The sequence below is a fragment of the Dromaius novaehollandiae genome, chromosome 7, assembly GCF_036370855.1.
Source record: "Dromaius novaehollandiae isolate bDroNov1 chromosome 7, bDroNov1.hap1, whole genome shotgun sequence".
In the NCBI taxonomy this organism is placed as follows: Eukaryota; Metazoa; Chordata; class Aves; order Casuariiformes; family Dromaiidae; genus Dromaius; species Dromaius novaehollandiae.
In genome coordinates, this window is record NC_088104.1 from 29551282 (window position 1) to 29565129 (window position 13848).

At 38.1% G+C, this 13848-nt stretch overlaps 1 protein-coding gene across 2 annotated transcripts in view; it reads left to right on the top strand.

The window, feature by feature from the left end:
- Positions 1 to 631: 631 nt before the first annotated feature.
- The window catches only part of ZNF804A (zinc finger protein 804A), a 168935-nt gene continuing 155718 nt past the window's right edge, over positions 632 to 13848 (top strand). For both annotated transcript variants that reach the window (XM_026109903.2, XM_026109901.2), the window contains exon 1: positions 632 to 775. In XM_026109903.2, coding sequence (XP_025965688.1) covers positions 665 to 775 — 111 coding nt within the window. In that variant the 5' untranslated portion in view covers positions 632 to 664. The remainder of the gene's footprint in view (positions 776 to 13848) is intronic.

Sequence of the window (13848 nt, forward strand, 5' to 3'; positions counted from 1 at the left end):
CAGCGCGGTGGGAAGCGGGGTCACACGCGGGGCTTTCGCTGCGCTAGGCGTTGCTGCAGCTGAAGGGACGGGTCTCCCCGCCGGTCGGAGGCCGGCTGCGCTCCCGCTGCTGGCCCCCTCTCCGCCTCCCGTCGCCGCCCCCAGCCCCCCCGCTCCCCGGTACCTGCCGCCGCCGGGCGGTGGGAGGCTGGCGGGGCTGAGCCGTGGGGGGAGCGGGATGGGGAGCTCGGGGGTGGCGGGGAAGGCGGCGTGTGACAGATGTACTCCTCTGACAGCTCTCAGTATCAGCCTAGTGGCTTCCTGCCATTGGCTCAGTGCAATGGACCGGCAACGCTGCACAGTATAATAACACTATGCCTGCGAGAGGCGGCAGCTCAGACGGCTCCAGCAAAGCCGCGGAGATGCTGCCGCCGCCACTGCTCCTCCTCCAGCAGCCAGCGCCGCGCTGAGGCTGAGGGACTCCCGGTGCCGGCTCCCTCCATCCCCGAGCAGCGCGGCTCCGGGCGGGGGGCGCGGAGGAGCCGGCGCGGCCAGCGGCCGCAGGAGGGGCCGGCGTGCAGGGCCGGTGCCGGTCTCCGCGCCCCGGCGGCGGCGGCGCCGCACATGCCTCGCGGCTGCGGCCCCGCTGCGCCGCGCTGCCCTCCCGCCCGGCGGCCCCGGCCCCATGGAGTGCTACTACATCGTCATCAGCTCCGCGCACCTCAGCAACGGGCACTTTCGCAACATCAAGGGAGTTTTCCGCGGTCCCCTCAGCAAGAACGGGAACAAAACTCTGGTAATGGCTTCCTCCCCCCGCCCGTTTTCTCCTTCCCTCCTCTTCCTATCAGTGTCTCCGGCGAAACGGGAATTGCTGTGTGTGCACTATCTGTGGTGCAGCGAGCTGGAGTCCTGGCCAGTTTCTTGTGTGTCTGATGGTGCTTCTAGCGTAATGGGGATCAAGTCCTTTCAGTGGCGGAGTGGGTTGGAGGCATTTCTCCCACATACCCGGTCCCCCTCTTTTATTGAGGAATTACTAATGGCTCTGCTTGCTGGAGCTCTCTGTGCACTGGCAGAGCAGCTGCCTGCATGTCCTTTCTGAGGCTGTTAATTTTTAATCTGGTCATGGAAACACTGGGAATGGAAATCTCAGAGACCCTTCTTGGCCGAGATCTGCAAGCATCATAGTTGGGGTTTTAATCACTTTCAGGTTTGGGAGCAAACTCTGAAAAAAAGCTATCAACTTCTCTGGTGAGGCAGCTGATACACATTTCTCGTCAAGAAGGACTCGGTCTGGGTCACCAGGTGATTCCAGTTTTTTCAGGTGTCGGGACCAGCTAGGGGTTCTGTTTTAAAATGTGAAGAAGAAAGCAGAAACTTGTTTACTTGAGGCCTGAACTCTTTGGGTAGAGAGATTCATTTGTTCAAGAACAGCTTCAGAAATTATCTGTATTGTTTTTCTTGTTTTTGTTTTCTGAAGCCTGGCAACCAGACTCCAGTTGTGAAAGGACTTGAACTATTTAGGTGATTTGGCTGGATGCTCTGGCAAGTCTGCATAGAATATTAACATTATTTCTGTAGAGATGTGCCACACTTTGTTATCTTTGCATGTTGGGTTTCCTGTGTTTTTGCTGACTTTCTTGGGCTTTACATGCTATTATTTCTGAACTTTAATGGAAGAAGTATGGCATGATAGTATTGGCAATACATGTGTTGTTCTGTCTGTTCGGATATAACTGATGTAGAAAAACAGTAGCCTGGGTGAGCTACACCATGTAGTCGCTCAATCACAGTGCAACAAAGTGTGGACAGATGCCTGGAGAATACCAGAGAACTGAAAGGGGCTTAGCCATATTGCTTATCACTCTCTTCTATCACTGTCTTATTCTGAAATTCCCTTTGGATGAGGTGGAACAGAACTTACTTGCCATGTTCTTGTTCCCTCGAATGCATGACCTATATTGATGAGGAATTTACTGAAGTACTTAACATTTCCTAGAGTTGGCAAGCTTGCACTTTCTCCCTAAATAAAGAAATTAAAGCAAGTCTGAGCCAAGTCATAAAAATAGCAACTACTACGGGACAATCTGAGGCAGATTTTTTTTGGACTGTTTCAAATGCAAAGCTGCTGCTTTCACATTGTAAATCTGGTAACAATTTTATTTACTATGAATTCTGCATCTTAATCTGTGAGGAAGTATCATTTTTAAATTTTAAACAAATTTATAATATCCATGAGATGTAATAGTGAAATTACACACATTACCAGTTACAAACCTAAGACCTACTATAGAAATTTTTGATGCACTTAAATAATTGCCCAATATATTGCCATCTTTATGCTGAACAATTTCAGAAAGATGGGTCAGGCAAGAATGGAAATAGCCTGATGCAACTTTTGAACTGTGTATTGTCTTGCTATTCATAATAGATTATATCAGTTTTTTCCCCTTTTTCTTCTACTTGATTTAAAAAAAAACAGTCTTGTAATCTAACAATCCTGATCTTGTAAAAACATTACTGACTAAAATATTTTTGGGGAGACCGGTGTTAACTTAAAAATTTAAAAAAATATATATTGCATGGGCTTTGGAACACTACTACTCTGGAAGGAAATGTTACTCGGACCAGGGTCTTCAGTGGAGTAGAATAGTTGTGAAAAACCAAGACAATATTGGTTATGAATTTGCCATCAGAAAACTTGCCTTTAAAAGCTTTCATTATAGACAGTAGCAGTATAAACCATCAAAGTTCTCACTTTGTTAAAAAGGGAAAGTTCTATTGACAGTGTAATAAATTCCTTCACTGTGAAATAAATAGTGTGTATATACAGACATGAAGACTATTTTATTTATGTTTGAGTGTTTTTTTTTTTTTTTAATTAAAGGAGGTAAAAATACTGCTTAGTTGTGATGTAGCATGATTTGATAAGATAGTTCAAACTAATAGCTTTGAGGAGCTAAAATACATTTCAAACAGCTTCTATTAGAAAAATCAAATGTTAATTCAGCAGATCAGTCACTTTTAGGCTTTCAAACTTAGAAAGATGAAGAGCTTTATTAATACATTGTAGAATGTGTATTTAGAAGTTTGGGTAAGAATATAACCTTTTAATATACTCGCGGCATCTTCCATCCTAGAATATGTCTACGAAAACCCCTGATTTCTAATTATAAAAACCAAGTATTTTGGAGATGCTTCGGCTCAGGTACATCTTTCCATCTTGGTTTAAAGCATTCAGTCCATATTCCTCTATGCCCCAATCCAAGATTGCTAAAATAACTGCTTCTTTGTAAATGGGGAACCTGAAAATGCCCTTTGTTTATACAATGTAGAATTGCTTCTGTGCAAAACTTAGCATATTTATTAAGCTGTACTTCTATACTCTGGAGATCTTTGGCATGATACTTTATTAGAAAGAAACAAGACTATATATGTTATAATTGAATTTCATAGGAAGTAGGAAGGGGGTGGGCATAGTCAACTGATGAGTGTTATGTGGGTTTTTTGTTTGTTTGTTTAACCCCCTCCCTCATATGTTAGCATCTGTGCTTTTGGTATCACCAAAACAACCTGACTGACAAGGCTGAATCCAAATTGTTTCTTGTTTCAAGATGATTTAATATTAGCCTATCTGCAAGATCAAAGGTCATGAGACTTAAGGGGTGGAAGGTCCTGTCGTTACTGTCCTACTCTTGAACAACTTGGTATTCACCTGGAAACTCTTTTTCCTGCCCTCCAAGAGAGGACACCAAGGAACATTTTTCTACTGACTGTTTTTCCCTGTAGCTGTTCCTTACATGTTCATCCTTTGTCCATGTTTTGTTTGGCCAAGATTTAAAATGGCTTAAAGCTTGAAAATATTTTGGTTCAAAGCTCCCACAAGTTAGTAAGAAGAAAAAGCTACAAACCCTTGCGCATCAAGTAGGGAACATGAAGCACAAAGCTTTGTCCTCCCTCCTCTTTTTTAATAGCTCTACCCAAATTTCCCAGTTAGGCATTTCAGAGCCCCTTTTGCCCCAGTTTGCAAAGGATGTCACAGCCAACCTCTTTCTGCCCAAGTCCTGTTTTGGAGAAGAGGCTGAGAGGCGCACACAGCTTTCAAATGGATGTGGGGAATGTGAAGCATAGTTCTTACATCCTCAGCATAAAGGATAAGAAAGTTATCTTTTGGAGAAGAGAAAGAATAGTAATGATGCCATTGACTCAGCCACAGGAGGCATCCTTTCCGTAAGTATTATATACCAGTAATGCCTACTGAGTGCAGGTATACATAGCAGGGCTTTAAGACAGGTTTATTTAGAAGTTGGAAAAAAGTGGATGAGGGATGACAATGTTAAGTAGAGAAAAGAAAGAAGGCCACAGGTCTGTAAGTTGACAGAAGAGATATAGGGAAACTTGAGCATGGAGAGAAGGGAAAGGCAGGAGTAACAATAAAGGGTAGATTTAGTCAAACTGAGACGAGTACTGTGAAAACTGCTTTTTCTTTTTTTTTTTTTTTTTTTTAATGTACCATCAGTGGGACAATGAGAAGAATGAAGGAATGCATATCTACAGTTCTGTCTATCTGAAGAATAGCTGTACAGTTTTACAGTGTGCACACATGCTAATAGGCCTAAATAACTGTTGAATGTGCAGGGATGGAGGCACACAATTTTAATGTCACTCCTTATCAAGCAAATAAATTGGAATTAGGTAGAATTAGAAATTAATGGAAAAGTGGCTCAACATATCTGGAAGAATAGCAGCCAAACTCTTAAAACTTCTTTAGAAAATATAGGAGTCTAGTTAAAAGAAATTGGTGGTATGTGGGCCATTCAATAAGGCTTTATTTACCCCCTCTCACTGCAATTTCTACTGTCTAAAGCATTCTTCAAATATGTACAATCTCTTAATGATAGCTATTCTACTACTTACGTACTTCACTTAACATCCATTATAAAGAATTGATATGATGGTTAGTTTTCTTGGTGTAATACTGTCTGAATTAATTGATTGCTGTTCTGTTGTGTGGCAGATGATTTTGTGAACTGGAAACATGCAGCTTATGTGTGTCAATGAAAGCTAACAAAATCAAACAAAGTTTTAATGCTTTTTCTGCGTTTTTATGTACTGGTGTTTTAATCAGTGAATATAGCCTGATTGCATGGTCCTTTATGGTCAGGGTTCATACTTCATGACTTTGGAGCTTTTCCCCAGACTATTCTCTTCTTTCAGCAGTAGAATTCTAATTCAGAATGAGGTGCAGTTCATGTAAATTTTCAGTGGCTACAAACTCTTCTGTATGTCCATGGATCTTCTAAAGTTATTGTATATTACGCTTTTTTTTATGCCATATGTTATGGAGGTCAAATTACACTTTCTTTTGCAATTCATATTCCTTGCTGTGGCAACTGTCTTGCAGTTTGTAATCTCAGGAGGCACTGAAAATTGTAGGGAAGAATATATTTCTGGAGAGAGAGATCAGGTGTTTGGAGTGACACTCACAGATGATTATTAAAATAACTTTCAGAATATAAACCAACATATTTTAAGGCTTTATCCTAGTTACATACATGATTCCTGGTTGGTCAGCAAGATAACTGACTTTTCAGTGTAGTCTTCTAAATAAAGTAACTAGTATGTTACTAGTGACTGAATAGCTGCTATTTCACCCTTAGATACTCCATTCATGTAAATGGCTCTGTATCTGTTCCATCAAGATTTACAGTGATGGGGAACTGGCCATATAGGGCTCGTCTACTTTTTTTTAATTGGACAAATACATTTTTTTTTTTTCTATCAGTGATCAGAATGAGTAAGGTCTATTACTTGCCCGAGGACTTCAATGAAAGATTTAGATCCATAAAAGGTATAAATTGCTACTTTAATTCACTCAAATTTTAAGCTGGGGTCGTTGAGACTGAGAGAAAGTGGATAAGATCAAAAGTTTCCTGTGAAGTACTTTGTTAAAGGGCTGTAGTTTAAAAAGTACTGAACACGGTAATCTTCTATTATGTGTAATAGCTCTCTTGTGTGCGCTTTCTCTGTCTCCACTGTGTGTGTGTAACATAAATTTTGGTTATAGTCAAAATATATATAAATATTTATGTTTACAGAGTACTTCAGGGGTAGAAGCGAACTAGCTCTCCCCTACTCCAAGGAAGGCAGGCACAAATTATCTCAAAACTGGAACCTGTGTTGCCATGGTTAACACAGCTTCAAGTTCAAATTGATAAGCCTTGTGGAAAGGAAGATCACATTAGCTCCGGGTTGCTACCATGCTAATACAGCATCATCACTTCTAGTCAGCTTGGAGCATGGGCACAGAGGACACACGTCCTTTAGAATTCTGTAGGTACAGTTCTGTTTTAAAACCTGTTAAACATCCACTTAGACTGTGTTTGAGTATTTTAATCATCTGTGCCAACAGCTATCTTGCCTCTCTTTTTAAGAGTTGAGTGAACAAGCCCGCTCTGAATACACACACATGCATGCATACACATTTACTTATGTGTGTTTATGTATGTGAATACATAAAATGTTTTTAAGTCCCAGGGCTTAATTACGCTTTTATAAAAATGCCATGGAGTTCAGACACTGATAAACTGGTGTATTCTTGAAAAATGCCATCTGTTGTTCAGGCTGTCTGTTGTCCTTATTTCTTGTACATTTTGTAGAATATTTTTGTGTTCTCAGATCAACTAAAGTAAATAGATTTTCATGTCCACCACAACAAATTTTATGAGAATTTCTGTTACAAATATCTGTATCCTACTATAGCGAGAAAGTAGTAATCTATCTGTAAACCCACTTCCTGTTGTAGAAACTATCCCTCTTCATGAATGATCAGGTAGAAATGTGTGCTGATTTTGAGTCTCCTAATACAAACATAATATAAACAATACTTACCACAGTTTTATTTTTAATATTAGGAAAAACAGCTCCTGCAACTCAGCTTGCCATATTGTATGTTGCCAGTAGCTGAGGATATAGATAGATAGCTAGAGATATGTATTTTAATTCTTGCACATGTTGAGTTTTATTAAACTATTGCAATGTATTCTTTTCCATCTTTGGTGTTACTGAGTTTGTACATAATGTTTCAGTTGTTAGGGTACAGTTATATATAGCTTCTGTGCTACAAGCAGTTAAGTATCTCAGTATCCTATGTGACTTACAAATATAGGGGCCTCAACACTGGACACTAGCTGACTAGGACCTCATTCAGCAGACCTCTTAAGCGTAGGTTTGCATCACAGTGATTTGAAGGGAGTGTTTGGGCATTTAAAACTGGACCCTGTACAAATGCTTATTTCTAAAGAACAGTTGTGAGCAGTCAGTATTACACAAATGCAGTGTGCATCTGCAGGACTGTACTAGTGTAGCAGTATCAGTGCCACTGTCTCACCTAAAGTATGTCCTAACAGTTAAACTAGAATTTAGTTGGCTTTGACTTGCAAAAGGTCAAGCCAAGTATTAGAATTTGCTTACTTAAAGAAAAACTGTTACTTTCATCCATTGTGTATATGATGTGGAACTCTTAAAGCCTTTGGCGTATCAGGATGCTTGCAATCAGAGTTTAGAACACCAAAACATTCAAGTTTTTCTATACAAGAAGCTGAACAGCCGTAACTCATTAAAACAGCAAAAATTACAATTTCTACCTAGTTTAATTTGAACAAGCACAATGTCATTTAAATAATGATTGACACTAGCTACTAAGAGCATAAAATTTAATAAAATGAAAGTAGCAGTTAAATTGTATCTGTACTCTACTTCTAGAATTCTTCCCAAATTCATCTGTATTAATGCAAATGGTACCTATACCTATACCCTTATAAACCTGAAGGCGATAGTACTGATTCTAAGTATCATCAACAGGATTGTTCCAGTGAATGGAGTTAACAGGCAGCTATTAGAACTTAAGTGCATTTCTAAAGCAACTCTGAGAGGTCACAAGTCTCATACAGTGAGTATAAAATACTTTCCTTATACTCATTTAATCATGAGGTTTTTCAAAACTAAGGTTGGTACATACATCCACTTTTCAGATTTAACTGTGGAAGAAGGCACTTAACTGCTCCAGCTGCTTTTTCCATGACATGTTATGCTTTATTGAAATGCAGCATGAAGTCTGCAATTTCATATACATTGGATTATGTACAAATGCATAGTGTAATCAAACAATAGTAGGAGCTGGATTCTAATGTGCAGCAGACTTGCACTGGGACAACTTCTCTGATTTAAATAATTACTCCTGAGATAAACTTTTATACAGTTAAGGCTTATTAAATGCATGAAAAACTTCAAACACATCAGTATCTGGTTGAATGTAATGAGATTATTACCATGGTTAAATTAGTACACTTGTTCAGTTTCTTCCGGTGAAGGCCTTAAAGAACAAGTCTGAGGAGAGCCTTTACCTTGAATATTTTTGATGCAAATATCAATAGTAATCTTTTAGCACATAAATATAGGATATTAATTTTAACACATTGCTTAAATATGCTACCTTGAAAATAGAAAGTTTTTGTATATTCAAACCCAGTAATATTTGTGAATTCATTAGACTTTCTAAGCTATCCTATTTAACTTGCTCAATATACAGGTTACATTCTAAAAATCTCATCTTTCCTGGAGCTTCTTGGAACACACCAGTTTTTTGAGTCTTCCTACCAGCAGAGACTCATCGTTGAATAATCTAGTTAATTATTTAAGGACCAGATCTAGAGGATATTGAAATCAAAACTAGTCTTTTAGTTTAGCAAAAAATAGTCGTTTAGTAAGCTTTGGGTTAGGACATTTGACTAAGTAACTGCAAGATCATGGATGCTACTAACTGGTGGCAACTGTATGTACCTTCTTTTCTGAATGGCACTTGTGCATGCCAATAGGGACAATTAATCTCTGCAAAAATCAAAACTATAGAATAGATGCATCTTAGGATATAGGGGTGGACCAGATGATCCTGCAAAGTCAACCCACAATGTTTTCTATTTTTTAACATGGTTAATAATGCTGGTGGTCTTATTTATAGCATCAATTCTATAACTGCTTGATGGTGGGGAAAAAGTGACTTGATTTTTTTGTTTGCTCACTTGTGATTCAAATGTAAATGTGGGAGAAGTAGTGATCCTTCTTAATTTAGCCATATATGGCCAATAACTATAAACAAGTACTAGTCAGACCTTTTATTTTTTTGCACACTTTCAGAGACAGAACAAACACTATTCCTCTGGCATTCTTCAGAGACTGTTATGTGATGAGCTGTAACTTAATGTTGTTTAAATAAAATTTTGTTTTTTTTAAACAAAAATAAACACAACATTTACTCACAAGTAGGCACAATGCTTGTCATATTTAAGCTTTTTTTTTTTTGCACAGATAAGAAACTACCTGAAGTAATCTGGAAACTGGGAATCTTATAACTTATACTGTAATTAATTTATTTTGTTAAAATATATCTACAATTTGCTTCCCCTGAAGGGAATAGCTAGCTATTCCCGGGGTATGTATTGGATAGAGGGTTTCATTTTTTTCTTAGAGAATGTTTGTTCTGAACATCACAGAAATTCATATTCATGTGAACACTTTTTAATTTATTGAGATAGTCAATTTCTAAATATTTTCAATATGAAAATCCAGGTTTCAACCACATGTAATTTTAAATGATAGTAGTTATACAGACAGTGCTTTAAGGAAGAAAATGCAGTTTCTTGCCCCACTGCTTTAAGAACAAATTCTCAAATAAGGGCTGGTGAGTAATCTCCAGATCTTCAGCCTGGCATCACTATCCTATTTATATTTGAAAAAGATTAGGGTTTCGATTTAACAGATTCTTGAAATGTATTGGAAAATGGTTAGGTTTAGTTTGAGAAACTGAGAGATACCTCTTAGTAACTTTATCAATATCCTTGGTTTGTATAAATGATTTGGGAACATAATTTTGACTGATCAGGCTTTTTGTATGACTCTGCTGACTTTCATTTATTAAAAATGAATTTTTATAAATGGTATTTTTAGAGAGAATCCTTTTCCCAGATAGCAAATGATCAGGCTACTTATCAGACTCAGCTCAACTAAATATTCAAATTATTAGGTCTCTTGCATATAGCCGTATCACTTGCTCATCGGCCAAGGCCTGGTCAGGCCTTCCTCTTTAAAATTTTGTAGTGTAAAATGTGTGCTAGATTTTGTCTCTTTACGTTGCAGAAATAAGTTCCATGGAAAAGGAACCTGTTCTAATTTACAGTCATTTATATCAACTTTAGCTAGTTGTCCTACAGAATAAATGCAGTATTCTTTTGTTTTTGTTTCTGCAATACCCACTTTTATTACCATGTTTTACATATGCCCTATAGAGGGCTTACAGCTCCAATTGTTTTAACTGCAGTTCTCCCTTCCTATGCAAGGGACTAGAACCTCGGGAATGTAAAAGGTGTTTATCACTAATGGTAAGATTTGAAACTAGTCAAACAGGTCTACTGTGGGTGAATCTTCTTGTACTTAACACAGGCTACAGGAATAGTAAATATTGTAGCTGCCTTCAGCGTCATAAACAATTAAATCTCTTTCTTGGTCAGAATTTACATACATATATATATAAATAAAATATATTATGTGGACCTAGAGGACCCCTGTGTAAGCATGGCAGACATGGAGTCTTGGGTAGAAGTGGAAAATGCACAGCTAAATGGAAGCAATTCTGTTAGGTGCATTTGTATATCTCTGTTACAATCTGCAAAAACTGATTGTTTTTCAAGAAAGTAAGAGGGTAATTCAGTAATGAAGTGAAAAAGGTAATTCAGTAGGTGGACACATAGCTTTGGCTTTTATTTGCTGAGATTCCAGCAAGACAGCTGCGTATCGACTGTTCTGTCACTGAGAGCAATTAAGTGGGTCACTTAAATACCAGAAATATTTTCTAAACTAGTTATTGTCAAACTTTATAATTAAGTGAACTTCCCTAAATAAAGATGCTTAATTGTATAAAATATTTGGTCAGATTTGCTCCATTGGAGAGGGTTGGCTTATCGTAAAGGAGAATAGTATCAATAAAGAAGTTCATATACTAACCTTACCAGTCTCTAAACCTGTCTTTCTAGCGCTTGAGACTTAGGTCTGCTTAGGTCCCAGGCAGTTCCCAGTCTGCAGGTTTGCTTGCTGTCCTTTTCAGGAACACTGCTTTTCTATCGTAAGAAGAAGAAGAAAAAAAAGATAGTCTTTTAATATCATGTCTAGTTAGCTTCTCCTCCTAAACTTATTCTCTGCTAATTGCTGGCTGTGCTGCAAAGGATTGGAAGGGTGAAAATGAAGAGTGCCTCGTCATATGTGAACAGGGAGTAATCAGGAAGAAATCTGAACAGCGTATTGGTAGTAGTTGTAGAAGAACACTCCTCACTCAGAGTAGACAAGGAGTAAAAGTTGTTATTTGTTAAGTATTTTGAAAAAAGATTTCATAAGTGTATTTGTGGCTGTGGTAATAAACACTGGACCAACAGGTATGAATTAATCAGTGAAGGTAACTTTTATGTTGAGGCTTTTTCTTGTTAATTCTTTTGTATGTGTTTAAATAAATTGTTTTGTTTTGCTCATTATTAACATTTGGTGTTATAAAACTCACAGAAGATATCAAGAATAACTTACCTATTAATGCAAAACCTGTTCTTACTATCTGCTTTTAATAGCATAGGAAGATGTTTATGTAGATAATGTTAAGTACTGATTGTGTAATCACGTGGTTTTGTTTCTGAATTTAAAAAATGGCAAAGTAAAGAGGTGGTAGAAGTAACTTTATACCAAAGATGTTGGGCTTCTTAAGTATTAGCAGCATGGCACACTACACCATAGTTTCCAGAAACTTTAAAAAAATATCGCATTTTTACAAAATACTGTTTATAGTGTGGGGGGGAAAAAACTGATTGATACAAAGTTTAGGTTCACCTTCAAGTGATACTCTGGAATCTTAATGCAATTAAGATAATGATTTGGTTCACAAAATTAAAGAACATTTTGTTCTCTTACTTGAACAGTAAATAAGTGTTTATATGAATCAAACTTTTTTAATAGGTAGATTTTTAAAGCAACAGGCCTTTATGCTACTCATTTATGATAAATTCTTCTTTCTTAAAATGTAGTTGCTTGTTGATGCTTTAGAATACTATTTGGTTAACAGTGGAATATATTACTGAATAGATCTGGGTTTTGCTGGTTATTTGCACAGATTTTCTAATAGTGATGGTGACTTTCTGAAAATGATTTTTGAGGAAAATTCCTCAAGAGGGAGAAAAATCAAAACGATATTTTGTTGTCCTTTTACTGTGCAAATAAGGCACTAAATCATCTAACAGCCATTTGAAAGTGCAGGAGTAAGGCAGCCAAAAGTTGTATCACTCTCTTTCCCCCCCCTCCCCTGCACTGACTCTGATGAGCAGTTTACGAGTTAAAGTTTGTGGTTTCTATGTATGTGTAGAGAGAAGTGAAAAATATGTGTAAAGATGTTTTGGCGAATAATCAAATCAGAATGAATCAGCAGGTAGAGTTAAAGATTAGTTAGAAATTGAAAAAAAATTTAAAGGCACACTTGCACAGGTTTCTGGAATTGTAATACTAATTTTTTTTGATGTATTGAGAAAGAGATAGGCTTGCTACCAACAGGATGTCAAAAATAGTTGAGTTTCTTTATGAAACACCTTTGAATGCTCTTGAGTATAAATCTGTCAAGGCAGTATAATTAGAAAAAGTCTAGTGAATTATGGTTGCTGTAGCCATATGCTGGCAACTACAGATGGTGATAGAATGTGCCCAGAGTGGACCTAACTTATAAATAACTGAGAAGTAAACACAAAGCAGAGTTTTCTGGTGAGGTTTGGTCTTGGGCGGGGGGAGGATGACAATTAGATGTGCAAAGGAAACCTAAAAATACCCATGCCGTTTCATACGGAGAAAAGGAAATGTTACCAAGTGATAGCTAACAATTACAGTAATTAATGATAAGATGGAATCAGAGGAAGAGAACTGTTGTTCAATAAAAAAAGTTTTGCCTATCACATGATGAACAACTTGACAGACTGAGAATTCTTGTTGAGCATTTCATATGACTTGCAGATGTGCTTTCTTTGTTAGGATGGCCTAAATGACAAGAAATCCCAACTGAAAGAAGGAACTTTTTTTTTCTTTCTTTGTTACCTAGAATGAAGTTAAATGTCCTTGCAGTGAAGAAGGTCAATTGCTCTGTATTAGGAGTGTGGCTACCAAGTCAATGGAAGGGATTATTCTCCTCTGTTCAGCACTGGAGATCGCATCTGGAGTACTGTGTTCAGTTTTTTGTCTATATGAGAGACATCGACACGCTGGAGTGAGTCCAGCAAAGGGCCATCAAGATGCTTGGGGTTTGCTGCACATGAAATATGAGGAGAGACTGAGAGAACTGGGTTCGTTAGCCTTAAGAAGAAAAACTTTGGAGGAGGTTTTCCTGCTGTATTCAACCAGCTAATGGGAGTATGGAGAAGATGGAATCAGATTCCTCTCAGAGGTGTGGAGCGGTAGGGTGGGAGGCAATGGACACAAGTTAGAACATGGGATATTCCAGTTAGGTATGAAGGGGGGGAAAAATCACTATGATGGTGGTCAAATGCTGGAACAGAGAGACTGGAGATAATCAAAACTTGACTGGGAAGAGAATACTTTCACCTCACCTTGTACCAGATGAGATATAGCCGACAGGAGTGATATCTCCACTAACTTTCTCTGGGAATGCCTTATCTCTCAGAGGTCCAAAATATAGTTCTTGTAGCTCCGATTTACAAATAAATCAAATGTAGTTGTTGTATCAACTGAAAATTTTTTTAGGGATTCCTGAGCCGACTCATACAATTCATAAGCAGTGAG